Raw genomic sequence first — 26,470 nt, 5'->3', positions numbered from 1 at the left:
TCCTTAGCTCTTTGACAACTTTATGGTGAAATTATGTTGTTTCCACTTCCAGATTATGGCCCCAACAGTGCTCACTGGAATATTCAGAAGTTTAGAAATCCTTCTGTAACCAAAGCCATCAGTATGTTTTGCAACAATAAGGTTGTGAAGGTCTTGAGAGAGCTCTTTGTTTTAACCCATCATGAAATGTTTCTTGCGACACCTTGGTAATGAGACAACTTTTATAGGCCATCAGTTGGGACTGAACTAGTTTATATTAATTTGCACTGACAAGGGGCAGGATTGCTTTCTAATTATTGATAGATTTCAGATGGTGTCTTGGCTTTCCAATCCTTTTTGCACCTCCCTTTCTTCACGTGTTTAATCCATTTTTCCCTGTGTCATTTCACATTGGGGGTAATTCAATTCAACGCGATGTTGAATAGCCGCTGGAGGCAGCTCCAGCAGCTATTCAATACAACGCGCTGTTTGGGAGCACTAAGGATTTCTTCCCGGACCCCCCTGGGGATGCGAGGAGAAATCAGACCAAAGTGCCGGGCGCGTAGCGGTTTTTCTGCATAGCGCAGCACTAGCACTTTGGTCAGATTGCCGGTTAACGCGCCTTAACACCCTTGATAAGGTGCGATAACCGGCATTCTCCGACCACACAGCGCAGTGTATTGAATATTTGCAGAGGCTCCCTCCAGCGGCTATTCAACATCGCGTTGAATTGAATCCCCCCCACTATTACGCATAACTTAATTTATGGACATCTATGGTTTAATTTCTTAGCATGTGTCGATTGCACGGGTTGTTGCTGACATTTGGTGAAAATTTCATTACAATAGCCCCATTACAAATATATACTGAGAAAAAATTTTGGTGTGCTCAATAGAAATATATATATATATATATATATATATATATATATATATATATATTCTATTTAAAAAATGATCAGTGGCATTCGGAGTCTTTACCAAAAGGTGAATTGTATTCACATAGCAAAGAACCAACGTTGCTGAGCCCACACACCTGTCAAGGTGAGTATATATGTATATGCATGCATGCCTGCCTGCCTGGACCATACAATGATGGTTCGAGTCTACTTCTCACAGTAAAACAAATTGACATGTTAGTTAGTAACATTTAGGAGACACTCAGCCATATTACAGACAATGCATATACCTAGAAAGAAATCTGTTTCAGAGCCCTAAGAAAACCAGGAAACGTCAGACAGAAAGGCATGATCACTAATAGGACAAACCAATTAGGCGCGAATCCCCTTGCAGTGCAAGTAAGTACGGCTGTATGCTGCACATGCAGTACTTCAAGACTTGCAGATTTTTGTTCGCAGCACCATATGCGTGTGTGCAAAGAACTGTGAATCCGAGGTGAAATCTGGCTGCGAGGGAGTGAGTTGCAGTGCTGTTGCTACGCCGTTGCAATGGAATCTGGCCCCCTTTGCAGCTAATTGGATTTACCCATATCGTCATTAAAGAGGTCAATTCAGCTAAATGTACTGTTGGGCATCGACGCAATGCCAGCTGCGCACATACTGGACAATTAGTAGCCCCATTATCACAAACAAAGAACACCATACCATAGCATGGTTAGGGGTTTGTATGAAACTGCTGGATTGTCCTGTTTTCTAGAATTATGTCTAACATGGCTGGTAAAGGAAACACTGAAAGACAACTGTATGAGTGCATTATTTTATTTTTTATTATTTTTTTTACAAGCAATGATCTAGGATTCTTAAACACTCCAGAGGTCCGCAGGACTCATTTCTTTCCATACTCATTTAAGTTAATGGGCTGGATTGGACTACATTTTAGTATCAGCATTTACTGCACTTCTAATCTCCCTCTAAAGGCTCGATTCAATTGAACACGAATTAAATAGCGCCGAAGCTATTCAATTCAGCGCGCTGTTAAGGATTTCTTCTCATATTTCTCCGGAGGAGCGAGCAAAAATCCAACAAAAGTACAGTCGTGATGCAGTTTTCTGCCCGTATAGCCGTGGAAACAGCATCGTGCCAGGCAGTTTAGTCGGAGAATGCCCGTTATTGCAACTAAATACCATGTTTAAAGCGAGAGGATGGCCATTCTCCGACCCAACAGCACAATGAATTGAATAGCTCCGAGAGCTCCTTCCCGGGACTATTTAATTTGCGTTCAATTGAATAGAGTCCTAAAATGTTCTCAACTTTGCTGGGAAGATGACTTAATACTCTTCCTTTAAGTGAGCACAATGGAAAGTTATCCTTGTAATTTTGAATAAGTTCTCGAATGTTTAAATCATTCAGAAATGCAGTTTAAATTGCTGTACAGACTAACTTCTGAGAAACTGTATAAAATGAGGCCACAGATCAGATTCCCCTGCACTTACACCCCAGTTACTTACAGCCTCTTTACCATCGATGTAATCAGCAGGTGTACTTGTCCTGCAGCACAGAAATGGCAGCAGAGGAATCCAGCCTTCTGTGTCCATTATACTGCAATCCCCTTTATAGAGATGCAGGATGAGCTGCTGTGTATGAAATAACGGCAGCCATGCTGTTATACAGCCGCTTGCCGTGTAGGGGAGAGAGACCCGCGCTGCCTTTAAGCTCTGCCCCCTTCTTTATGCCCTAAAGGGCTTGTGGCCATTAACGTCCCCCGCACAGCGTGTACTGCGGACCACTTGCCGCCTCTCTACCCTCGGGGGGGGGGGGGGAGAGAGAGAGAGAGAGAGAAGGTGACCGCGCTTGTAGCGCACTTAATCATCTGCCCCGTGCTACTGTAATAGCGGGGAGAGGGTGAGCCCGGCGGGAGGAGGGAGAGCAGGAAGGGGCTCTGCATTAGCTGCCCAGCACACTAAGTATGTAAAAACGCTGGGCAGCGGCGGGGTTGGGAGCCGGGGGATGCGTGGTCCCCGATAGAAGTCTCTCTGCAGCAGTCAGCACTTCTCTTCTTGTTGAATGTGCTGTGCAGGTAAGGAGCTGTCAGTGCTTTTCAGATAAGCACTGTGCACTCCTTCCTGCCTCCTATAAGGACAGGTCGCCAGGTACCCGGACCCCACCTTTAGAGAGGTGGCGAAGGGTACCTAAAAGTGTCAAAAGATGTATAAATAAAGAAAACCTAAATAAATGAAATAGATGTGTTGCTGGAGCACAGCAAATTGTGACCAGCTCCTAGTAGGCACATTTTCAAAACTGAGGGCTGATGGGGCATAGAGGGGGAGGAGCTTCACACTTCTAAATTATTTAAAGTGCCGGCTCCAGTTATCCACGCCTCTATACCCCAGCGTAAGCACCTCCAGTGTCCCCTAGTGGATGAAAGAGAAAAAGCCATTACAGTTCTGGAACAACATCCTATGGACAGATGAGACAAAGATCAACTTGTACCAGAGTGATGGGAAGAGAAGAGTATGGAGAAGGAAAGGAACTGCTCATGATCCAAAACATACCACCTCATCAGTGAAGCATGGTGGTGGTAGTGTCATGGCGCGGGCATGTATGGCTGCCAATGGAACTGGCTCCCTTGTATTTATTCATGTGACTTCTGACAAAAGCAGCAGAATGAATTCTGAAGTGTTTCGGGCAATATTATATGCTCATATTCAGTCAAATGCTTCAGAACTCATTGGACGGCGCTTCACAGTGCAGATGGACAATGACCCGAAGCATACTGCAAAAGCAACCAAAGAGTTTTTTAAGGCTAAAAAGTGGAATGTTATGCAATGGCCAAGTCAATCCCCTGACCTGAATCCGATTGAGAATGAATTTCACTTGATGAAGACAAAACTGAAGGGAAAATGCCACAAGAACAAGCAGGAACTGAAGACATTTGCAGTAGAGGCCTGGCAGAGCATCACCAGGGATGAAACCCAGCGTCTGGTGATGTCTATGCGTTCCAGACTTCAGGCTGTAATTGCCTGCAAAGGATTTGCAACAAAGTATTAAAAAGTGAAAGTTAGATTTAGGATTGTTTAGTTTGTCCCATTACTTTTGGCCCCTTAAAAAGTGGGAGGCACATATAGAAACCGTTGTAATTCCTACACCGTTCACCTGATTTGGAAGTAATTACCCTCAAATTAAATCTGAAAGTCTGCAGTTAAAGCACATCTTGTTTGTTTCATTTCAAAGCCATTTTGGTGGTGAATAGAGGCCAAAATATGAAAATTCTGTCAATGTCCCAATATTTATGCACCTGACTGTAGATCCACCTCCTTAATCCCATCACCCGCATGTAATTTTGTAAACAAATTAATCCCATACAGTATGGTCAAAGTGGCCAAAAAATTAAATACCTATGCACATTAACTAACCCTTACCCACCATTGAAACAAGTGCTTCCACTCTGTAAGCTTGGAAACTAATACCCCTTTTACACCGAAGCTAAAACCCGGGTTATTGCAGGGTTAACCTGGGCAGCTCCCTGGTGTAAAAGGGGAGAGAGTTGGATCGCCGGGTCGAGTGACCCGGCAAACCAACCCAGGAAAATAGCAGGGTTTAACACGGATATAGCCCATGAAGCCCTGCTGTGAGAACAGCGCACTCAGGGTCACGATAACCTGGAGTGCACTGCAAGCCGGCCGATTGGTCTGGCTTCAGTGACGCTTGGAGATGACGTCATCTCCAAGCGTCTACTTTCACGCCGGGAAAGCCGAGTCTATGCAGGCCCGACTCCGGTGTGAGCGGCGCCGACTCGGAAATATCCCAAGTCGCCTAAATTCCAGGTCTGATCCGGATAGGAACTCTGTTCCAACTCTGGGTCAGACCCAGAATTTCGGTGGAAAAGGGGTATAAGTGGTTTACACTTATCAGGAGATGTATTCACATTATACCACAGCTGTGCCTCATAACCACAAATGAAACCGCCCTCATTTCCCATGCTCTGTACCTGTTTATAGGCAGTTAGTTGTTTTTTTTCCTTCTATTAATGGCATTCAGGTGAACATAGGTGAATTTTAGTGTATGTGCCCTTAGGCCAGCGGGATAACCACCAAGCTACTTACTGCTATCATACTGTGATTTACAACATCAGTACACTGTTAAGACTTTATAACCTGCTTTTATTTTTTTTTATCAAGGCTGTAAGCGAGTCACCAAATGTGAGATTAATGCAAATGGCCCTCTGTTGTGGTGACCGGAAGTTGTCATGCACTGTAAAGGCGGGTATCCACTAACCAATTAAATTGAGCGATTGAATGATAACATTTATTAATCGTTCACAAATCGGCAATGAAAATGTCAAAAAAGACCAGCGATGCGAGCTCCCACTGGTCGTTTTCGACATCCATCATCGCCTGCACATGCTGGTCAATCTGCCGATAACAGTTTGCCCATGTTCAGGGATGAGGGAGGGTGCAACAAATAATCGTTCAGTGTAGGCACAGCGCAGACTGTGAAACAACTGCATGATTACAATGTCGTAATCGTGCAGTCTTTTCACAGTCTGCTAGCGGATGTTCCCCTTTATCATCAGTATTTGGGTGCGCTTTTCTTGTATTTACCTGGCAGTAGAGTGAAAGATGTACTTATCGATAGAATCTGCACTCTGCGCAAATGGCCTTGTTGCTTTAAAGTAAAAAACAGTGTTCATGACTAGTTAAAAAAGGGGGAAATTCAATTACTTTCCGAGACTTATCGGATATTTCTGCTTGTACAGTTCAGAGGTTCGAGTAGAAATCCACATTAAGTAGGGCTTCGGGACTAATCGTGGCCTGAGAACTAAATTCCCGCATAAGAATTAAATTGCCCCCAAAGACCATAGTATTTGAAACCGATTGCACTGTAGTATTGCAGTTGTTCACAGCAGAGGTGCTGCCACTATAACAGACCGCTGCAACCTTCACAAAAAGGAGCCTAAACAAGTTACTTACATACACATATTTCACATACTACAAGCTGTATAATTACTCGTTAACAAGCGAAGGATATATCTTAAAAATCATGACTACTGCTCTGAAAATTAGTTTATCTAAAATAGTTTTCGAAGCATTTACTAGCCTTAATATAGACACTTACAGAAAATAGATAGGCTAGTCCATCACACATCTAGTTTCTAGTTAGGTCCTTTGATTGTGAAATAGTTCGTCAATCACATATCAAAGTTCCTAGTTAGGTTCTTCCATTCTAAAAAAGGATGTGAGTTACCATACAATTGAATTGCTCTATTGGTGTCCATTACTGACGGGCGTGCAAAAAACAAAATTCCCCCTTATTATTGTTACACTCTTTAATAGAACAATGATTTATTATATACACTGTAATAGAACAACGTTTTATACTACTATAATAATATGTCCAGGTCAATTTGACATTTAAATTTTTGTGTATTTTGAATGGAGAAGAGTGGCTGGAAATAACATGATCCAGTTTAGCGCGATTGAAAATCTGGTGTTTGTCACTGTATTCATGTATTCTTTAGCAAACACAATAACAGTTTACACTGATAAGTTTTCTAAAGTGTACAGTACTGACTACTTCTAATTAAAGCATCTTTCTGGCTGTTCAAAAGAAGAAAAAGTTACCAGAGTAAGTTGTTACGCATTCTAAATTAACAGACACCTCAACAATGGTAGACAAGTCCCTAGGCACTTCCCAATTGGAAACCAGTAGACTGGCTGCAAGCCAAAGTCTTTCTATGTTAATCATCCACATTAATTAGAATTACACTGGGAGCTACACACAATGGCAGCTATAAGCCTGAGTACACACCAAGCCTGTTTGAGAGATTTATAGACTTGTCCTAATACATCTATCTTCAATACGCCACACAACGCGACTAGGCTGGCGTAAACGAGCCGCCAAGCCCTGTGCTACTCTGCTAGCGTCGGGCATCTTTTTTACCGAAAATGTGTCTAAGTCGCAATGTGTTGCAACGAGGACGCACCAGCAGACTGTGCCGAATAATTTGAAACGCGACACAATGCGTGTGCGCGCACCAGTGTCTGTATATCAGACCTTGCCAATACGTCGATCACTATCTACCGGTTGCTTGCGGAGCTCCCGCTGGTAGATCGCGACCAACTTGCCTACAGAAATCTGTATTTAGCCTCTGCTAGCTTCAGAGGCCAGTGTTCCTCCAGTGATGCAGTGTGCGGGTGACGACATCCGTGATGCAAGGAGCCTGCTGGAACCAGTTTGACAGAGTCAGCCCCGACACCATGGAGCATTGAAGCAGCCTGCCCAGCATGAAACCAGGTAAGTTCTGCACAGGGAAGTGGGGGGTCGGGGACTACTACAGGGGGCACTGCATAAGGGACAATACTACTGTAGACATTATGGGCCGCATTCAATTAGCCGCAAAAAGTCAGAATCCGCAAAAAAGTATGCCGATTGCCGCTTTTCACCAGGCGGAAACTTATCTCCGTATTCAATTGCAATCACTTTTCGCGTAGGCGAAAACGCAATGCAACGGGTGAAAATATTTGCCTCTGAATAAGAGAAGAAAAAAAAAATTCAAAATTGCTATGTTGGGGTGCAAAGGTGGGGAAACCACTCAGCACCCTTGGGATAGCCCCCCAAAGGATAACTGCACAAAAACACAAAACAAAAAAAAGGGAACACCCCAAAAAAAAGCACTTTGAAAATGGGAGGTGGGGGGGGCTGCAAGTATAGGTGAGGTTTTTTTTGATTGCAGGTGAGTTTTATTAAACTTTACTTTAGTGACTTTAAACCATGCTTGCACACATTTTCAAGTACCCCAAATATGACAGAACTACTTATTTTCACCAAAAAAAACTGCTTAATGCGATTCTTCACCACTTGTGTCAAGATGCTAATTAGAAGAAATTGACACACCTTAAGTACCCCAAATAGCTTTATTAGGGCTATTCGGGGGCATGTACATTGATCCCCAATGTTAGTGCATCTTTTAGGGGGTGTTATGTTGATTTTCCCAATTCTGTCAGCACATTTTGCCTGTTTTGCATTCGCTGGGTTGCGTTATCGCATCTTTTGGAATTGAATAGGGCGAATCGCGGGTACATGCGCGATAAGTTTCCACGGCTAAAATACGCGATGTAGGTGAAAAGTATGGCAGGCGTACACAAATCTAATTGAATACGGGCCAGTGCGTATAAGGGGCTCTACTATTGTGGCCATTGTGTATAAGGGGCTATACTGTGTCTCATAACGTGAATAAGTGGCACTACTATGTGGCGTAATGTGAATAAGATTGTGCTACTGTGCGGCGTAACCTGGTTGGGGATACTGGGCCGGATTCATCATGGATCGCAACTGAAACAGCGGACACAGATCGGCTGATGGTGCGTAATGCGCATGCATCGCAGTGCGTGTGCATGAGTTACCATTGCGACAGCACTGCGATCACTTACATAGATACAAAGCTATCGCAGAGTGAGTGACAGGAGGTCAGCATTTGAGGGTGGTGACGGGAGTGGTCGGAAAAACGCAGGCGTACCTGCCCGTTTGAACGCAGTTATTTGGGCGTGCATAGATTAGCCACTGCGACGGCATACGCAACTTGAGTACTCACTGTGTGCGACGAGGTTTGCAATTTCTGATTGAGACCTGCTGCAATTCTGCGTGAGGGGTCGATGTTACTCGATGTTCCAAATGTATACGCAGGACTGCAAGGTATTATGGATGTGAGCTAGCAGCAGAGGCGTCTGAACGATTTTTGTTGGGGGGGGCAACAAAATCGTTCCAGCACCCAGCGCCCCCCCCCCTCACTCTCCCTTCCTCCCCCAACTGAGCAGCGGGCAGGCAGCACGGGCTGTGCTCTATAGCTATAGGCTGCACAGCCCCTTGCACCATACGGAGATGTAATGTGCAGTGTTTTAACTCAAAGACCGCACACTACACCTCCTCCATGCGGTTCAGGTGCTATGCATCCTATTGCTATAAAGCACAGCTCGACCATCTACGGCTGCCCGCCGCTACGTTCACATATGGGGGGGTGCATGGAAAGCCCTCGCTTCCCACATTCAGATGTCCATGGATAGTGGTAGTCAGCGTTTCTATAATGGCTGTGTGACAGCATTGCGATTACATTCATTAGTATATTTTCACAGCAGACCTACGTGCATAATCGCAATAGTGACCCGTAGTTAATCAAGCAGACTGATTTCAGCAGGACAGACCCCATGCCCCGTGCTGTAAGGTCATGCTCTTTTGCATACCACGTCCCCTTTTTTCGGCAACGGTATAAAAAGGTTTATAAGTAGATTTCAGAGTCCAAAAAGTCTGGCCACCTCTGCTGTATATGAACCACAATGGAACTTGGAATGAAAAACGCTATACAAGTGTCACATATCAAATTGATCAGCACAGTCTGTAGGTACATCCTAGTTGCATCGCATTATGAATTAAGACGCACATTCAGCAAAAAAGACACCCGGAGCCAGCACAGTCGAACGTGTCATGCGCGCCATGGGGGGCTTTTTAGCACGACTGCAGCAAAGATGTTTAAGTACACATCTGTACGTTAATGCAATTGCAACTGCGATCTTTCACTGATCGTAATTGCTAAGATATGCTAATAACTTCCTAAGCCACTCCAAGCATAGGGACGCCCACTGCTGCCTTCTCAAATCCGTCCGACGACATGCAACAGCAGTAACATTGACGTACATCAAGCAGCCTCGCAGCTTCTGAGTGAAGTGTAACCTGTCTCAAACACTGCGTCTCTCCTGACATGCTATGAAGGAGGTCATAATGGCTAATTTATGCACGCCCATGAAATGGCGTTTAAACGTTCCCGATATGCCTGCGTTTACCCAGTCACCTCCATTACCTTCCCCAATCTCTGACTACCTGTCACTTACTTTGCGAATGAATCCCCTTTGCTAGCGTAATTGCAAACCAATCGCTGCGCCTATGCAATGGCTAATTGCTGGATCTGCGTAAATATCGGCACTGCGTAAATCTCTGAATCAGGCCCACTATGCAATAAATTGTTCAATCAGCTGAACGACAGTGCATCGGCAGGTGTGTACAGACTATATGTCTGTGAACTACGTCATTCACAGATATATAGTATCTGTCCTGTTGCATAGCCGATATAGATATATCAGAATGTCTGGCCGTGTGTACAGGCTACCCACCGAACGTCCGTACACTTGCTCCCGCTGGTGAATGACATCTGAACTGGGTGGGCAAATTTAAATGCAATCCTACTTGCGATGTCAGCGCAGACACATTAAGCGGTAGATTATCAAGTGTGTATTTGATTACAAATCTGCTGCTCGGTCTGCATATCCCTGGGTTGACCGGTATGTCACCCAGGAGTGTACCGACCTTAAGCCACTTTTAATGATGCAGTTACTCATTTATACTGTTAATTGTGTTGATCCCTAAATTTGACTCAATGTTAGAAGATATCAAAATACCATTTTATGGCAAGAAAATAATTTATCAATGCGTATAGCAATTGCCATGTCAGTACAGGGATAAACACCATTTTAAAAAACATTAAACACTTGTTGAACACAGGGTGAACACAGCTATAAAATAGAGTAAGAACATGGGTAGTCTCTACTGTGTACAAGCATAGTACAGTCTACTCAATAAAACATTGAGGACATTCAATTAAATGAAGCTGCTACATAAAACTTTTGATCACCATAGAAACAAATCTGCTTCTTTTTGCAAACACATGCAAAAGCCTGGAGACTCTTACAGTGTCAAGGCACATTGCCACCTAACACACCCACTTACTTACCACACCCTGCCACAATATCTTCAGAGATGAATATCCACAAACCAAACCTCACAAAACATAGCAACTGCATCTGTCCTAAAACGTCAAACAATGCTTATACACTGAAGAGCCAAAAGTCATGGGATAGATGGCTAGTATCATGTAGGACCCCTCTAGCCCGGCATAGTGCAGCAACTCGATATGGCATCAGTTCCACAAGTGGACGGAAGACTTCTGGAGAGATGTTGACCCATGAAGTCTGGATTAGCTTCCCACAGCTCCCTGATATTTGTAGGTGCAGGATCTTGGGTGCAAATGGACATCTCCACCAACTCCCATAAATGCTCGATTGAGTTCATGTCAGCGAACGTGGTGGCCACACCATTCGTCTTAACTTTCCAGAATGCTCCTTCAGCCAATTCTGGAAAACTTGGGACCAATAACATGGTGCATTATCCTACTGGAATATTCCATTGTTGTTGGGGTACATGATCAAGCAATATGAAGTAGTGGTTACCAGTCAATGACGTGTACAGACGGATCATCGGATCCAAACCATAACACGTAAACACGCTACACAGTTATGGAACCACCACCAGCCTGCACAGAGCGTTAACAACTGGGGTCTAAGGACTCATGGGGTCTGCACCACACTCAAACCCTACCATAAGTCCGAAACAACTGGCTCATCGGACCACGCCACATGTTGTCAGGGTCCAAGCAACATCACAAGCCCAGGAGAGGCACTGTGTCCGGTGTCGTAGTGTTAACAGGGACACTCTGGTGGGCCTTCTGCTCCCAAATCCCATGGAAGATAAAGAACGCTGCACTGACCTGCTAGATATGCTTTTGGTACCTCCTGCATTGAATGTGGATGTAATTTGAGCCACAGACAATTCTGGCTAGACGCCACTGGTCACGATCATTAAACACTCGTGGTCAGCCACTGCATTGTACACAGTGGGTGGTAATGCCTTCCATGAGGTATTTATGGAAGACATGTGACATCATAGATCGAGAAACATTGAATGTCTGCACAACTTCGAAAATGGAATGTCCCATCCGTCAGGCACCTACTATCATGCCCTGTTAAAACTCTGATAATGAGCAGCCTAGCTTGTGTTCAAACTGACTAACAAAATGTCAGTTAAGACTGATGAAGGTTTGGGCATTTCCAAGACTTTACAGTACAGCGACGCCACCTATCATTACCTTTACATACTTCTATACCATGTACTTTGGCACTTCAGTGTACATCCTAGACTGACTAAACCCAACTTAATGAAAATAAAAATTTATACACACACACACACACTCTCTAAAAGGACACTGCTTATGCGAGTCATGTCAGTATTTGGCCACTTCTCCCAAGGCACTGTCCCCACGACAGACAGGAACGGAGACAGACACTGAAGGGGGAATTCAATCGTTTTTTGGGGGCATTTATCTGAGCAACTCAATTGTGGCTCTGATCAGAAGCCAATTAGCTGTGGGAGACACATTGTTTATCGCAGCCTCCAGAAGTGTTGGGAAAAAAAAAAGTGGGAAAAGTTCTATGTTTGGACACCCAAGCCAGGATTTTAGACAGAGTTAGCCACTTTTCATGTCTAAACCCTGTCCTACTGGGCGTGTAATATACTAATGGGCGCCTGATCGGAGCAGCAATTGGTTTGCTCCAATAGTTGCCCATTAGACGCCCACTGCTAACAATTGAATCTCCCCCCCCCCCCCCCAAGAGACAGAGAAATACCGCTATATCTACACATACAAATGTTGTAGGCTGAGCTGCGAGGCACGAAAGCACCACTCTTCATCAGACGTGAATCTTCGTCCTCTGAGAACTTCTTTCAGGGGACCAAACAGGTGATAGTCTGATGGTGCAAGATCATGGCTATAGAAAGGATGCTTTAACACCTCAAAACGAAGTTTATGGAGAGTGTTGACAGTATGAACAGTGGTGGGCGGACGTGCATGATCATGCAACTATATAACACCCTTGGATAGCAATCCTCTGCGTTTTGTTTGAATTGTAGGCTTCAGCTCTTCAGTGAGCATCTCACTGTAACGAGCACTGTTGATTGTTAAACCTTTTTCCTGATAATGTTCCAATACTGACCCTTGAGAATCCCAGAAAACTAAGCATCAATTTTCTAGCTGATCGTTGACTTTTGAATTTTGTCTTGGTCGGCGATTGAGGATGTGTCCTTTCCATACTCTGCCATTTACTCTAAGGCTCGTAGTGATGAATCCATGTCTTGTCCTTAGAGCATCCGTCCAAATTTTGTTTGCAGATATCCAAACACTTCTGTTTGTGCTCTTCCGTGAGTTGTTTAGGTACCCATCTCGCACAAACCTTTCGAAACCCAAGTCTGTCATGGATTATTGCATAGGCAGAGCCATGGCTGATTTGCAACATAATCCACTGTCACTCGTCTACCCAACAGAATCAATTCACATGCACGCTCAATGTTCCCATCAGTCGTGGACAGGTGTTCGGCTCCTTCTTCATGGCTGCCACTTGTGCGACCTTCTTTGAACTTCTCTATCTAGTCATACACACTACTTTGCGACAAAATACTTTCTCCATACTGTGCACAAAGTCTTCGATAAATATCGGCACCAGACACACCCTACGTCCACAAAAAACTAATCACTGTACGTTGCTCTTCTTTCGTGCAAACCACAAGTGGGGCAGCCATTTTTTTTTACACTGCAACCACAAATGAACTTAGTGACTGGGGAGACAGCAACCTAGTACAGAAAGCGTTGTTAAGAGTGTGGCCAACAGAAGTTTTAATTATAACTGGAATGCAGATAATTTATGATTCACCCTCGTACATACACACAAATTACTGGGCAAAAGTTTTAGAACGCCCTTTTTCAGTTTTTTATTGAAATGTAAGCAATTCAAGTCCAGTGAATAACCTGAAATGGTACAAATGTAAGCAGTGAGTGTTTCCTCTAGGCTGTCTGTGTGCCGAAAACGGGGGCGTGACCAGTCAGGGAGGGGCGTGTACTTGAGGCACGCCTCCAGTTTGTCACACTTGGGGGCGTGCCCAGCACTTATAACTGCGTGTGCGCAAGGAGTCTATTCACCCGGCAGTCACTGCAACTTTACCCACCCGCAGGACACTGCGGCCCGCAGGTGGAGAAGGATGAGGGCATGCTATTTTAGCAATGCACAGCTAAAAGGGCAGGGCACAATTTGCCCTTTTAAAATCTGGCAGGGCATGGTGCCCAGCTAAAACAAACTAGTGGGAGCACTAAGTAAGCTGCTAGAGGTTATTAAAAAAAAAAAAAAAGGAAGTTTAGGTTAGCAAAAGAAATTGCAAAGATAGCCAAAGTGTCAGTGAGTAGTTTCCTACACCATCAAAAGGTACTTGGAAACTGACAGGAAGATGTCTGGCATACTCTAAGCCACAACAGAATCAGAAGAAACGTTTCTAAGAGTTAACATCTTGTGTGATAGGACAACAGCTTCTAGTACATCTTTACACTGGTCAAAATTAGAAAGTCTCAGTTTCACCTGTGAAGAGAAGACTTCGAGCTGTAGGTTTGCCATGTCAAGTGGCAGTAAGAAAGCTAATGCCAAGATGGACTACTGTAGACTGGAAGAACATCTTGTGGACCCATGAATAAAAATGTGATCTCTTAGTTTAATCACACAGGGTTTTTGTAAGCTATTGAGTAAGTTTAAAGGATATTTCCTCAGTGTGTGACAGACTGTCAAACATGGAGAAGGAGGAAGTGTGATGATCTGGAGATCTTTTACTGGATCCAGAGTTTATGATTTTCACAGGGTGACTGGCACCCTGAGCCAAAAGGAGCTATCAAAGCATTTTTTAGCACCAAGCAATACCCACTGTTCTATGCCTAGTTGGTCAAGGGTTCATCCTACAGCAATGTAATGATCCAAAAGATACATCCAGGCTATGTCAATATGTCAGCATTTTAACAATATTTAATTTCTACTGTAGAAAGAATGCAATAAAGTCGCTACTTTGAGGAGTCAAACATTTAGATAAAATTTAATCAAACAAAATGATTCTATGCGGGGAATTAAATTCCCCAATATTGAGACTATATGCTATTCTGGACCGGCATATCGCATCTGCCAGCATTGCAAATTTACACTTGCACCCCATAGAGGTGTAACACTTACGATGTCAGTACTCCCATAATTGGTAATGTGTGTGCAACTGGGCAGCACATTGTTAAAAATAGTTTTTTGTTAATGTAATACTACAAAGTTGACATCCAAGGTTAACATTTTATGCTATATTGCCTTCAGGCTCACAGGATTTGACAAGCCCTCCCCTAACAGGATGTTGATAATCTCAATAATCAGGATTAGCCAAACAGATGAATACAAAAATGCGGCGAGTAAACCATACCAAAAAACAGTACATAAACACCTCAGCCTTTGCAAGTAGGTGTAAAAACTTATTTTTCTAGACACATTATTTTTCAATAGAAAATCTGAACAATTCATATTTTAACATCAAACTATTTTAGGAAGCAATCTAATCCACCTAGGTTGAAGGCTACACAATATACTAACGATTGTTCGATCCCAAGCTAAAAGGTGGCATGAGGCCAGAACCATTGCCAGTACAATAACTGTTCCCTCAAAATAATTGCTATATGGAATTCAAGGTTTTAGCCCATACACTGTACTGCGCAGTTTTTATCTAATCCATTATGCAAAACATTACAGGTGATAAACACTGCAGCATACCAACTAACAGAGCATGGTTACATTTCACTATATATATGCCAGTGTTTGCAGCAGTTCCCCCCTGGCCCTTTAAAACATTACCAACATTACCGCTCACAGGACCTGTGGGACGGAAGGGGAAGAGAAGGGGGAGCAACAGTTGCTATCGAGCGGTAAACGATGTGTTTTTCCCCCCCAGCCAATAACAAGCCAGTGCCTTATTAACCCTTCAAGAGCAGGTGGCGGGAATAGATAAAAATAGCAGCTTCTTACAAACTGTTAACACACACTGACAGAAGAGATATAACTGGTGGCAGAGCTGTAATAAGAATGCACTGGATAAAGCAAATATTTAAAGACAGACTTTTTACACATTTATTGAGTAAAGTCTGAAGATAATAGGTACTACAAATGTATTCCCATGCAAAACACATAGAACATATTATAAACTAGCAACAGACTTTCTTTTTATACCTTTAGCATGTGTCCACTAAACACACATGCAAATAATAAAAGGGCTGGGCACACAATTGTTAAACCAGAACAAATATTAGGTTACTATGCTTTGAGCTAGATAGTAAAACTGTGGTTTGAGGAAGGTTAAAATGTCATAAGGCCTGAAAAGGTGTGGAAGGAGGAGTTTCATATAGAACTTCAGGTGTGCTTTAAAAAAAAAAAAAAAAAAACGATTGATTTTACAGCTTACATATAAGTACAGGTGAAAAAAAGTTGCAAGTGGGAGTTGTCTGCATATTTCTTTTCCTTTCCACTGTACACGTGACCCTTTAGGGTCAGTGTAGTGACATAGGGCAAAGGTCAAAAGACACTGGGAAGCCACAATTAACACAAATACAATACTGTATTTCTGTTGTATGTTAAAAAATATCACAAAAGGAATCATTCACGTGTTTTCAAAATATACTAACGAGCGTTAAAATAAAAAATCATCTAATAGGTAAGCATTAGAAAGATTTGTCCAAATACACACTACTCAAACAGCTTAATCATTGTTGCATTCATATATTCATAAAAAAACTATTTTAAAATGATGCAGTGGAGTGCGGTAAGACAAACTAAACAGATATAGGTGTGTGTGTGTATAGGATAGACATGCATGTATACACGTACACAGACAGACCATGAGAAAGAGATGAACCTCTCCCCCCTTGCGGCCTTCCCCATTCCACTAATCCCCGCACTCACGTAGACAGGCAGCGGCCAAGGATAGACGGCAGGCTCGGCTCCCACCGGCGACTTGAGCCTGAGTTCCAGCTTCTCGCCCATGTCCTGAGAGCATACTACTAATCCCGATGCAGCGGGCGGTGCGGAGAAGTACGGATGTGTGTGACGGTCAGTGCTGGTGCCTCTCCCCCGCCGGTCCCCGGGTCTCACTGCTGCCTGCACTCGGCGGCGTTACATTACAGCGCCATATTGGACCCGGCGCCAAGCAACAATGAGCTGAGGGCCGGCTCAGAGCTCCGTGTGGGGGAGGGGTGTGTGGGGCGTCCGCCTTCCGAGGTAAATAATGAAATAATCCAGCGGGGTGTCCTCATATGGCCCCTTAGCCTCACATGTAGGGGTTACGGCAGCGGCAGCGGGCGGGGAAGGGCGAGTAGTACAGGCAGCGCTCTCCGTGAGGACGGGCGGATGTACGGAGGGGCCGCTGCTGCCAAGACAAAGCGAGGATGGGGGAGGAGGCGGCACGCTACCGTATAGTGCTGCGCACACTTATGTCTGTTGTATACATGGTAGGCGCCGGGACAGCTGGCGGCCCGTGTCACAAGGTAGCAGCGTGTGTGACGTCTTGTTACCACGGAAATGATGCGCTGTCAGTAGCTGAGCTCGTCATCATGGCCTCTCAGAGCGACGTCCGCCTTACACACCTTATTATGGTGACATTACTCGGAGTATTGTGGCGCGCAAGTAGGGTAACGTGTGGTGCTCAGTCAGCGTCACTGCTAGGGTGATTCACATGGTAGACTGAGGGCGTTTGAAAAACAATGAGGACGTGGAGGGTAAGGGATGGGTTCCCCTGTATGACAGTGGGGTGATATTAACCAGTTACGTGCTGCACCTTTATTTTGCACAGGACAATATCATCATTTGATGTAAAGCAGGAATTCGTTAAACAATAAACATTAATAATAACGGCACCAAGTTTATCACGGTTGATGGGTTTTCACTATCTTCAGTTAAGCTATAGGGTGAGGTTATCAAAGGGTAAAAAAGTGCAAACTAGATGGGCCAAGTGGTTCTTCCAGTCGACTTCTATGTTTCTAAACTGGGTACACACTAGGCCAGAGGTTCCTAAACCCGGTCCTCAAGGTAACACTTAAGGTTTTATAGGGTTCTTAAAATGTCATCAGCCACTCCCATTGTTCCCTCACATCCAAGTATAGAAACACTTGTACGCAAAGCAATAAAGCTGTGTACAGTGTTCAGCAGCTATAAACCAGGCCTTACTAGACACAAAGCATAAAATGGCGTTTTCTTTTTATACCCTTATAGAAAGTACTTCCCATTATTTACCTACAATTCGTCCTATTCAATATCAAGATACGCGATGTCAGCACAGGCGAAAAGTGATGTCAGACTCGGGGAAATCAGCCTCCACCCCCCCCAAAAAGATGCGGCAACATTGGGGATCAATGTAGCAGTGCCCGATTAGCCCTAATGAAACAATTTGGGGTACTTAAGTTCGCACAATTGCCACTATTTAGCGTCTTTGAACAAGTGGTGAAGAATGGCATGAAGCAGTATTTTTAGGAGAAAATAAGTATTCCTGTCAAATTTTGGGTACTTGAAAATGGGTGCAAGCATCTTTAAAAGTTGCTAAAGTGAAGTTAAAAGAAACGTAAAAAACGCACCTTCAGCAAACACCTGCAATGAAAAAAACACCTCACCCATACTTGCAAACACCCCAGAAGTCTATTTCGCTACTTTTTAAGTTTGTACCCCCACTTTGCACTTTTTCGCCCATTTTTCAAAGTGCTTTTTTGGGGTGTTTCTCACTTTTTAGGTTTTTTTTTACGCAGTTATCCTTCCGGGGGCTGTACCAAGGGTGCTGAGTGGGTTCACCTCCTTTGCACCGCTAAATAGCGATTTTGCACTTTTTTTCATCACCTATTCGTAGGCGAATCTATTTCGCCTATTGCATTGTGTTTTCGCGTGCGCGAAAACCATATGGAATTGAATACGGAGATAAGTTTTCCGCCTGGCGAAAAGTCGCAATCGGCGATACTTTTTCGCGGATCTCTGCTTTTTCGCTTCTAATTGAATACAGGCCTATGTCGTTTGTTCTGAGGATGAAGGGAAATCGTCTAGTATGTACCCAGCTTTACAGAAGTACAACTGCAATTGTCCCCATTTGCTGCTGATATTCCATAACCATTTTTGTCTTTGGAAAGGTCATGAGTTTAAAGAGCTCACCAACGTATGCTAGTATATGGTTATTATATATGTAACAGTGTAAGGGGAACAGGTACCATCTCCTGGGGTAGACAGTAGTATACAGCAGCCGAGAGATTACACAAGTCCAAGGTTTATGGTGCAACTGGCCTTAACCAGTTTTATTAAGCAGAAAAATAAAACATCAAAATAAATATCTTGCCTGTCCGGCACTAACTAAACATAAGTTGTTCCTGAGTAACACTACAAAAACATCAGAAGTTCACTTGTATCATGTAACAGGTTTTCTCTCACGGGGCGATTCAATTCAATGCAAACTGAATAGCGCCGGGAGAAAGCTCCCGGAGCTATTCAATTCAGTGCACTGTGTGGTCGGAGAATTGCCGGTTAACGCACCTATCGCGCCTTAAGGTGTTAAGGCGCGTTAACTGGCATTCTCTGACCAAAGTGCCGGGCGCACAGCTGTTAGCGCCGCACTAAGCAGAAAAAGAACTCCGTGCCCGGCACTTTGGTTGGATTTCTCTTCGCATCACCAGGGGAGTGCGAGAAGAAATCCTTGGCGTGCCCAAACAGCGCAGTGTATTGAATAGCTTCGGGAGTAGCGCGTTGAATTGAATTCCACCCACAGAGACTCCGCAGTCCCTTTCCCCAGGCAGTGAGAAACATAATGACCAGGCTGACAGCCTTTTAACACCCTCATGCAGGTGAAGTCACTAAGCCTACACGAACTGTGCCTAAAGGCTCATACACAGCAGACGATGTGTGTATGAGCAGATATCGGAAGCAGGGATGCCGGCATCGGTAAGTGCATACACACTTGCCGAAGCCGGTAACGGCGGGGGGCATGTTGCATTCGGCAGCATGGCATCATTAACAATATTCCCAGATTTGGCTGCATGTACAGTCGACTGGGGTTAACGACCCGCGGGAGCACACATCGTTCGTCGGTGAGGGCATACACACTGATTGATATGAACGATATAGTTATCGTTCATAAATATCGTCCAGTGTGTAAGCACCGTAATGGATGGAGCCCGCCCTCACTCACAATCCAGGAATCCTTAACCAGCTTTTATCAAAGCCCAAAAGCTCTCAGCAGAGCAAACACAAAGAATATGCTGGGGTTTTAAAACATGTAGGTCAGAAACCTAGGACAAATATACCTGCCCTCCAACACAAGTCCAGTGTTCTACAATATATATACAGTGTGAGTGACTAACACACTGGGAGTGGTAACGTCAACTTCAAATAAATTCAATAGTATAGAGACCTGAACCCAAAGCCATTGACAAATATACTGCACAAACCTACATTATAATTATTTTTACATAAGAAAACTAAATATATTTGCCTACTCTCCCAAAACCTCTGGGAGACTCTGTAATTTGGCCGGGTACTCCGAGATTCCACCCACAGTTTACAAAAGGGGGGGGGGGGGGCGGGGGGTGGTGATGCAATTGGATCATCATGACCCTGCCCCCTCCACAACATTAGCGTTATGTCACGGGGTGGGGCTGTGATGATGCAATCTGTGGCTTCACAATTCCCCTACTTACTTGGACCTCCTTCTCCCAGGACCTATCAGAGCTCAACCTTTCATAGGCAATAGGTAAGTATGCAATATCTCAAATATATTCCTTAGTGTTATTTATTCAAGAACGTAGGGTGAATCAGCCAGTGGATGAACACTATTAGTGAATGAACATTTTCAGGTTTAATGCAGTAATTTTAAATGTAATGCATACAATCTTAGCTTAGATATGTTGACTATGTTTTATTGACGTAAGTCATATTATTCATTTAGTGTACTTGTCTGTTCATTTGCTAGCATTGTGCGTTCATTCACTGGTAATTTGTACACCTCTCTTGTTTTTTGGTTGTAAAATTCAAACTATTCCTTCAGTCTTTAAACCAAAAATGTATTTTAAAAGTATACATAATAATAATGATGGCACATATCTCACGATAGTTATTATGTTTTATCTTTTACAAACACCATCCCCTTAAATATGGTAATTCCCTTAACTGTTTATTCACTGGATGATTCATCCTAAATAAATTACCCATTGTTGTTGATGATCTGATTTCCCTAGCAAAGACAGAGATAGGGCCATACCAAGGGCGGTACAGCTAGTGCTGATGTCCAAGTTGAAAGGGCGAGGGGGCTGCAAAATAACTTCCTGCTCCCAGTCTCCCCCACTTTGCAGCACAGGTGACACCACGTGCGCAATTGGGAAAGCTGGCCAGGCTGCTAAAATACAGTGGTTCAGCATTGCACATAGACACATATCAAGGCTGGTTTGACTGAAAACAATTAGACTACCAGGTACGTATCTGGATGATGGGACAAACCCTACCCTACTGGAGAATATACAAGTAGAGTCCCAGAGCTAGGAGTATATCCAGCCAGAAGGTGCACTTTGCAAAATCCATGTTGCAGGGGAGAGGAATGTACTTGGAAAGTTGACCCTGTTAACACTCCTGGCTGTCCCATAGCAGCCAGCACAAATTCAATGACTTCAAATTTGTCACACTGCTTAGATTATCACCTTTAAGGGTCTATTCATGATCCAATTTCTACAAAAGTGGGTGAAAATTAAAATTTTTCCTTTTGTAAAAATTAAGGGTCAGGGCTATTCATTAAGCATGCAATGCAGGAGATATCACATTCACAGTGATCTCCTGCTTACAATTCTGTCCGATAATTTCCACAGTCTCCATACTTTAGTATGGGGACGTAGAAATTCTGCAATTCATCAAGTTCCGAAAAAGCATTTTTTTCGGAACTTGTGAGTGATACTGTACGCCACCCTGAGATGGCGTACAGTACCCGATACCATACACAAGCTGCCGTTTACACAGCAGCTTGTGCAGCAGAGGGATCTATTTCAGATATAACATAATACAATTAATATTCTACCACTGCCCATTATACCATGCACCTCTTGTTTTCCACCACCTGTGCAAATAAAAAACACAGGTCCTCAAATATTCTATCACAATTGTGAAGTGTCTGTGACACAAACCACCATGCACTTAATTGGTCTCCCCTTTCGTCTAGCAATAAATAGTTATAGCATAATCTCAGCAATCTAATAGCTTCTTCAAAGACTGGTTTCTGGAGCATATATATATGACAGAATAATAAAGGAACACTATTTACAAAAAGACGTACAATCCTTAGTTACAAAAATTCTATAAATAAAAAATGTTGCAGAATACATAGATAGACAAATGTGTGTTGCACTTTAAAAAAAAAAAAGGAAAAACAGAATTACACTCTGCTTATACTGTTCCGGGGTGTTGTGGGGGAGGGGTGCCATTCAATAAATACATTTTGCAGGGGATGTCACATGTGGCACTCAGCTTTTACTTACTTGGTCTGTTGGCAGCTGTCGTTTGCTCATTTTCCTTATTCACATCTGTTCTGATCTTACCGACATCATCCTCGTTCTATAGGAATTGGCATGAGACACAGTGGGTTATACTTGCTGAAGGCTGACATCATTGAGATCCAATGGAGCTACAGCTATTTAAAGGTCACTCTGGCTGTTAACAAGCTGCCAGAGTAGTAGGCTTAAAGTTTAAATGCAAAGGTACATGTATTTTATTATATTTATTTTGATTTAAGGGTACTTTTTACCAGCAAAAAATGGGCACTGTGATGGGAACCCACTTTACCATTCTATATGCCAATATGTACAATACTTTTGGAATGGGAAAACAAGTGGAAACAAATTCATGTGATGCAATTACCACGAATGGTTATGCAACACATGGACATTATGCAACCACTCCTTGCTTCCGCAGGACTATTTCAAGTAGCTGTTCCGGCATCTGCAGTGGTAGGTCCAGCCTCTCAACTCAAGATACCTTTGCATTCTAAATATGATAGAGACCCCAAGAATTGTAGATTATTTTTGAACCAATGCTCTATTCAGTTTGAGTTCCAACCTCCCATTTTTTCTCCAGAGAAGACCAAGGTGGCATATAGCTCTTTGCTAATGGGAGAAGTCTTAACATGGGCGTCTCCACTTTGGGAAAGGAACAACCCACTGTTGCAGAACTGTAATGCATTTGTCAAAGCTTTCAGGAAAGTTTTTAACAAACCCAGATGACTTATTTCTGATGCTTCTAAATACTGTGCTTAAGACAGGGTTTATAAACCGTGGAGCAATATGCTATTCAGTTTAGAACTTATGCCTTTTAACTCTGTTGATATAACAAAGCATTGTTCAAGTGTATTAGGGATAAATGGGCCTTCTGGGATGTCGCTTTGTAATAAGATTCAAGGAGAGATCCAAGGACAAGAACTCATTTTAAATTCGTACATTTTTTGTTCAAATTTCTCAGCCTGATTAGCCCATGTAGGACAGCAGAGCTTAAAATTTATCTGAAGAGCGTGAGAGACATATCAGAATCTTATTTCTTCTTGCTCCAAACTGGAAACCTAAATTGGTTCTGAGGAGGGCATATTAGGTACTAGCTGGGATACCCGGCTCTGACCAGTTTGAAGACTGGACCCCGAAGTGCACCTGCAGCCATTATTTGTTTATATTTTCACCTATAACCCCATTCCATTGATCCTGAAAAGGACGCCACTGTTTGCTAACCTGCATGCAAATAGTGGTGTAACTACTGTGGGTGCAAGGGGTGTGGCTGCTATGGTGCCCAAGCTGCCTCTGTGCCCCGTCACTCCACCTGCACCTAGTCAAGCACACAAGGCAGGCTGGTCCAGTCAGGGCCGCCAAATGGGGCCCGGGTGTCAGCAGTGTTGATTTGGTGCCAGCCCGCCAGCTGATTACAGCAGGTGCATCGGCAGGCAGACATGGAGAGACAATGCCACCAGTCGTGAGGCAATCAGCTCGCCAACCGGCAGCCAATCAGCAGTGGCGGCTCCTGATTGGCTGCTGGTCCACAAGCTCCAATTGGCTATATGGGCACTTCCTGTCCATGTCTGCCTGCTTGCATGCCAGCTGTAATTAGCTGGCGGCATGGCTCCAAATCCACACCTGCTGGTTGCTAATGGCACACGGGAAGGCGAGAGACCGATGGAGGGAGGTGAATTGCTGGGGGGGCCTAATGTGTAAGGTGCATTACTGTGTGCCATAATGTGTAAGGGACACTGCTATTGTTTGGAATAATGTATTATATGGGGCACTACTATTATGTGGCATAATCTGTAAAGGGTATAATGTGTGGTATAATGTGTAAGGGGCACTACTGCGTGGCGTAATGTGTATAAGGAGTACTACTGTGTGGCATAACCTGAATGGGCTCTGTGTGGCATAACATGAATTGGCTCTGTGTGGGGGCAAATCTAAGTTATATTTACCTCTAGGGGGGCCCTTTTAAGATCTTGCTATGTGGCCCACAAATTTCTAGTTACGCCCTTGCATGCAACCACAGAGGGCTGACTAATATATATGGTCATTTGAAAAATGGCCAACTCTGGATTTAATATGAAGTTGCATGAGTCATAAAGTTTGACACTTGCACAGACAGTGGGGTTATTTTTGTAGCTTTCACACGGGTTTTTGGCAGACTGCCAATTTCCACTGGAACCAACCCCAGAACCTGTGTAATTTAAGAGTGTCCCCATTTTTAGGGATTGTGTGACAGTGTGTGGCCCTGGTTCAAACCTAGTGTCAGGTTGCGGCCTAAGATCGGCCGTTACTCACCTCAGCGCCAGCTTCCACTGACCTCCCAAGCGGTCAGACATCAGATGCGGAGGCGAGTGGCGCGCTGAGGATTATTCCTGGGGTCTGCTAGGTGTTGCTCTATGATTTGGTTCCTGCGGTTACTATCACAAATGCAGCCATGACAGTCTACATCACCTGATTTACCTTCACCCTATGGTAGCATGGTTTGCTGTCAGCTGACACCATCCTCCAGTGGATCGCTACCTAAGGGTATTTAGTCAGGCTCTAGGCAACAGGAAGTTGCCTGAACAACTTTGTTACTTCCAGTGACTGCTTGCTGTTGTAGCGACATTCACCAGTGTGTGTGTTTGTGCAGTGTATCATCCAAGCACTGTTTCTCAGTGTCCTCCAGTCCTGCATCTGGATCACCGGCGTGTGTACTCAGTATGTCACCCGAGTACTGACTCCTAGTGTCATTCTCCTGTACCAGTCCTGCATCTGGATCACCAGCGTGCATACTCAGTACGTCACCCGATGACTGACTCCTAGTGTCATTCTCCTGTACCAGTCCTGCGTCTGGCTCACCAGCGTGTGTACTCAGTATGTCATCCGAGTACTGACTACTAGTGTCATTCTCCTCTACCTGTCCTGCGTCACCAGTGTGTGTACTCAGTATGTCATTCGAGTACTGACTCGTGCCATTCTGTGTCTGGATTCTAGCGCATATATTACATCATCCCGCATCCGGATCTTCAGTGCACCTTGTACAGGACTGTTCTACTTTTCTCTCAGGATTCGTCCTGTGCTTTCCATGTGTGTTCTTTTGTTTCCCACTTGTAGCGGATACCTGACTAAAAGGCCACAACCTGCTTGCTGGGTGCAGCTTAAACCCAAATCCCAATTGGAGGGGTCACTAGTGAACTGTCCCGAGCCCAAATGGGACAGTTTGTTCAGGCCCAATGAAAGCCGTGGCAACTCAGGGTGCAGGGGTGTTACAAGATCTCGCATGGAGAATCAGGAGGCAACACAACACCAGGTGGTTCAATATCTTCAGGAACTCTCTGGTCAATTACTTTCTATACAGTCGACTCTGCCCACTTTACTTCCTACTCCCCCAGTATCTCTTCCTGTAAATCCTCCAGTGGCAGTTATTCAAAAATCTCATCTGCAGTTAGCCTCTCCTGAGTGTTTTGATGGAAACCCCAGGTACTGCTGGGGCTTCATCAATCAGTGCGAGATACAGTTTGAGTGTCTGCCCCAGAAATTCCCCACATCAAGATCAAAGGTGGCGTACATCATCTCTTTACTTTCAGGAGCCGCCTTGGATTGGGTTTCTCCATTATGGGAGTGGGATGTTCCTCTAGTCTCTAATTCTGAGGATTTTATCAGTTTTTTCAAGAGAAATTCGATGAACCCGGGCTGGTCTGCTTCGGCCTCAGATCTCCTTCGAGTTCGACAAGGGACACATACTGTGGGCCAGTACGTGGTTCAATTTCAAACAATCGCTTCCTAATTAAAGTGGAATGATGAGGCTCTTAGGACAGCATTCCTTCACAGATTGTCCGAGAGACTGAAGGATGAATTAGCCTCTCGAGATGTTCCTGAGTCCCTATCTGAAGTAATTATTTTGTGTATCAAGATTGACCTGTGCCATAGAGAACGACAGGCTAGCAAAGGGCGTGAAGATCGTTTCAAGGATCGGTTTATGCCATTGGCGCCTTCCCGTGCACCATCTAAAGAGGAGCCTATGCAGGTAAACAGATCCTGTTTAACCTTGGTTGAGCGGACTCGCCGATTCCAGAAAAAGCTTTGTCTCTAGACACATTCTTAAAAATTGTCCTCTTCTTTCGGGAAACGAGAGACCCTAACTGGTTTCGGGAGCATCCAATTGGGGGTGTTAATTAAGCTTTCCTATTTATTGGATAGTTTACTATAAGTGGTCATTCGTTTCAATACTCGAGTCAGAAGCCTTGGTGGACTCTGGAGCCGCAGGAAATTTTATTTCTGAGTCTTTGACACATGAACTGGGAATTCCGGTACAACCACTTCCAAGCAAACTGACTCTTTCT

General features: G+C 44.0%; 1 protein-coding gene across 1 annotated transcript in view; it reads right to left on the bottom strand.

Annotated features, from left to right (window-relative positions):
* The window catches only part of DOT1L (DOT1 like histone lysine methyltransferase), a 207,492-nt gene extending 190,270 nt beyond the window's left edge, over window positions 1-17,222 (bottom strand). The window contains exon 1 of the mRNA XM_088459839.1: window positions 16,555-17,222. Coding sequence (XP_088315965.1) covers window positions 16,555-16,635 — 81 coding nt within the window. The 5' untranslated portion in view covers window positions 16,636-17,222. The remainder of the gene's footprint in view (window positions 1-16,554) is intronic.
* Window positions 17,223-26,470: the final 9,248 nt, after the last annotated feature.

This window comes from Taudactylus pleione, unplaced genomic scaffold (genome assembly GCF_031769625.1).
Source record: "Taudactylus pleione unplaced genomic scaffold, aTauple2 ptg000938l, whole genome shotgun sequence".
Lineage (NCBI taxonomy): Eukaryota > Metazoa > Chordata > Amphibia > Anura > Myobatrachidae > Taudactylus > Taudactylus pleione.
The sequence above is the reverse complement of the archived record's forward strand: the minus strand, read 5'-3'. Positions and strand labels throughout refer to the sequence as shown.